The sequence below is a fragment of the Papaver somniferum genome, chromosome 4 (assembly GCF_003573695.1).
Source record: "Papaver somniferum cultivar HN1 chromosome 4, ASM357369v1, whole genome shotgun sequence".
Classification (NCBI taxonomy): Eukaryota; Viridiplantae; Streptophyta; class Magnoliopsida; order Ranunculales; family Papaveraceae; genus Papaver; species Papaver somniferum.
The window spans coordinates 287,192-290,652 of NC_039361.1; the positions used below are offsets into that span (position 1 = coordinate 287,192).

The 3,461-nt window shown below is 44.6% G+C and overlaps 1 protein-coding gene across 1 annotated transcript; it reads right to left on the reverse strand.

Annotated features, from left to right (window-relative positions):
• Positions 1-1,605: 1,605 nt before the first annotated feature.
• LOC113274461 lies at positions 1,606-2,307 on the reverse strand. Its single transcript, XM_026523843.1, has one exon. The coding sequence runs from the start codon at positions 2,305-2,307 to the stop codon at positions 1,606-1,608; it is 702 nt and encodes a 233-aa protein (XP_026379628.1).
• Between the last annotated feature and the right edge of the window lie 1,154 nt (positions 2,308-3,461).

A 3,461-nucleotide genomic window follows, 5' to 3' on the forward strand; every position in this document is an offset into this window, starting at 1 on the left:
TCATTTGGGAGCGCCAACGAGTTGTCGCTGATGCTGTTGCGAACATCGAGGTCCCGCCACCGAGCGTTGAGCCCGAGCCCGTGCAGAATGTCACTATTGTTGAGGACGAGGCAGGTGAGGAGCAAGAGGCTCCTGATGGCGGACATGCATGAGCTTTCCTATCTCTTGGTGGAATCTCTTGTTTTGGATTCCTTCTTTTGGTTTCATATGTTTGAACATAAGTTTATAGGTTTAGTTGCTCCTTTGTGGAAACATTTTCATCGCTACTGGAAAGTCCTCAGTTGTGGGAGGCATAACTTTATAATTTTGTGGTAAGTCCTCGTATGTGGGAGGCACTTTAACTTTGTTGATAACTGTTATTAACATTGTATATGGCGACTGCCTTTCTTTGATCGTATGATAGTTTATCATGATCTGACTATGAAAGAGTTTTGACTGTACGTTGTTGGTCCAACCTTGGGTAACATATCCGAGGAGCGATCAGTTCCTTATATGGATATGCTATCTCTTGTGGTGTTGGACCTAGATTGTAACAACTTTCGTTTAACCTTTATTTGTTTTGTGTAGCGCCCGTTGTTGGGGCATTTGTTCCTTGAGGTAGCTGTTGAAGCGTGCTCTCAAGCGTGACACCTTGGTTGAGCAATTCTTATTTTGGCGTGAAGTAGATATGTCAAAGCTGGGTATCTCCTGTTAGAACAGGGCATCGTCTGATATCATGATCGTGACGATGTTACCTTAGGTCTGTAGTCCGTGTAAGGTAACTGAGGGTTGTTTTACCCGTATCGTTTTGTAGGATGGGGGGTGTGGCCAGCACCCTGCCATAGTTGTTGATGGATTCATCTGTTTGGTGTGTTTGTTAGAAGTGCAAATATGATATGATTAGTCTAAATGCATATACAGAGTAAAGGAAAAATATACATATGTAATAAAGATTATATAATCTAAAATAAAAAGAATCTACATGCAGACAAGTATTACACAAAATGAGTAGTTTTATTAATTTCAAAAGAGGGTGTGAACCCTTAGTACATTTCGAGGGAGGTTTGATGACCTTCTTACAAGTAGGGGCCTAGGGCCCTAGCCTCAAATATGAACCTTTTAGACATCAGCCTTCATGGGCCGTGTGATACTCTTAGCAAGAGATATGCTGTGGGTCTGCTAATGCTTCTCATTAGTTTTCGATATCGGTTGGGCTTTGTCTTCAGCCCATCTTGTGAAGTGAAGTTTTTCGTTAATTGGCTATTTTGCCATAGCCTGATTGGGCTTGGGAGCCTTTGTTGTCTTCTTGATGAGTCGCCAGGGGTTTAGTGTAGAGCCTTCTGGGGTGGTCATCCTTGTTTGTTCAAGGTATGTTCTTGGTCGAAAATGATGTTGCATGCTAGCCTTGCTAATGCAGTGGTTGTAACCTGAGTAACTATCTTGGAAAGATAATAGGGCACCTGTAGGTGCAGTATCCATACCAGCAAATTTATGTGAGCTGTCGTAGAGGGAATCCTCCAAGGTTTTTAGGGTGCCGGTATAGGCTGCTTTGTTCTTAAGAGTACTTTCGATCTTGGTGTGAGTACGAGGTCTGACTTCTCCCTCCTTGGGGAGGTCATGTAATTGCTATAAGGGTCGTGTAGTCTGTCCAGAGGTTATGGTGTTGCACGAGGCTGGAGTGTTAGACAAGTGTCTTGGTGCATCGTTTATTTCCATGTAGTCATGGGATTCAATTGAATTATCGATGTCTCTAGCTCTCCTTGCCTGTGCTTTTGGGGAGTTTATGTTATTCTCGCCGTTTTGGACCTCCATCTTGTAGCAATATTTTACCACGCCAGAGTCTCCAATGATTTCTGCTACTCCGTCAGGTGTTGGGAATCTTAGCCTTTGATGGTAACTGGAGGCCACCCCCTTGATTCCATGGATCCAGGATCGTCCCACAATGGCTGTGTAGGGTGATATCACGTCTACCACACAGAAAGTGGTTACGGTAAGGATTCTTCCCACCCGGATTTTTAATGTTATCTCTCCTCTTGGACGAGTTGATGACCCGTTAAAGCCAAATATGTTGTAAGTAGAGGGTATGAGGCATTCGTTTTTGAGGCCCATTTGTTTGAATATTTCATAGAACAATATCTCCACAGAGCTGCCACCATCAATTAGGATTTTGGGCATTTCCCATGGTAGTGCTTTGTTTTTTGCTTCCTCGTCCTCATGTTCGGGGAGTGCGATGGCCATCGTGACCACTAGAGGATCATTGTGGCTGTATCCTCCTTCTGGTGCCTCCGAGGATGAAAAGATTATGGTGAGTTTCATCCACTCCTCCATTGGGGGTTCTTTAGCCACGTTGAAAACTTCATCGCCTTTGAAGTTGTGCTTGTGGAGTCTCCCCGTGATGCTTCCTTCTCATGCAGGGGAAGTAATCACCGAGTGTGATATGGTGTTACAACCTAAGTATTGCGCCTCGCGAGGAATTTCCACACGATGTATGGGTGCCCCGGTGGTTGGTGGGACTGTTGGTTGTGCAATGTATTCTTGGAGCTTGCCCTCGTTGATCATATCTTGCAGGCTGTGAAATTGGTGAAACTCACAGAAATCAGTCATGTTTTTAGTTCGTTCTGGTTGCTGACCCCTTTTCCATGGGTAGGTGATCGTATGTTGTCCGTCGATATTCTTGAGGATCTCGGATATTGGGGTGTTTAGTTTTGTATAAACTGGGTCTATGAATTTACCCTTCTTTTGCTGGGTCTGTTCTCGACCTTTCCATCCTCTAGTCCGATATTTATCAAACTGGGTTGGTCCATTGTTGGATCGCCCTGCTCCTTGGGCTGGCACTGGAGGGTTCTGTGGCTCTACCACATTTGCTCCTCTGCTAGTTCCTTTTGCCATTTTGTCATAGGTTCCATCCTGGAGTTCTACCAAGGCTACGTAGTCCTATTGGACTTCTCCTAATTTACCCAGATTCTTTGGCATGACCTCAGGGACCTTTTCAATCTCGGCACATAACTTTCTCCATCGTGTTACCAGGGAACAGAGTGACTCGTTTGGTCCTCTCAAATTTTGGAACAATGCATCAACTTCGGGTCGGATTCGACTGTTGTGAATGTATGTTTCTAAGAACAGCTCGGATAGGTGAGCAAACGATTTGACTGAGCACTTAGGCAGATTATTGTACCATAGTAGGGCTTCATCTCTTAGACTGGCAGGGAAGAATTTACATAACACCACATCATAATGGTCCCATTGGGCAGTGTCATGCGATAGGTTCTAAGGTTCTCAATTGCATCTCCTGCTCCGGTAAATGGGGACGTGAACGTCGGTAAAGAGCATTTCCTTGGAAATGACAATCTTAGTAGATTTTCAGATAAGGGTGATTGTCCTGCCTCTAGCATGAGTACTGCTAATTTTTTTTTTCCTTCCTCCCGGTGGCCTCTTTGTACATTTCTTATAGCCGGTCGACTCGGGCTTGCAGATCGTCGTCG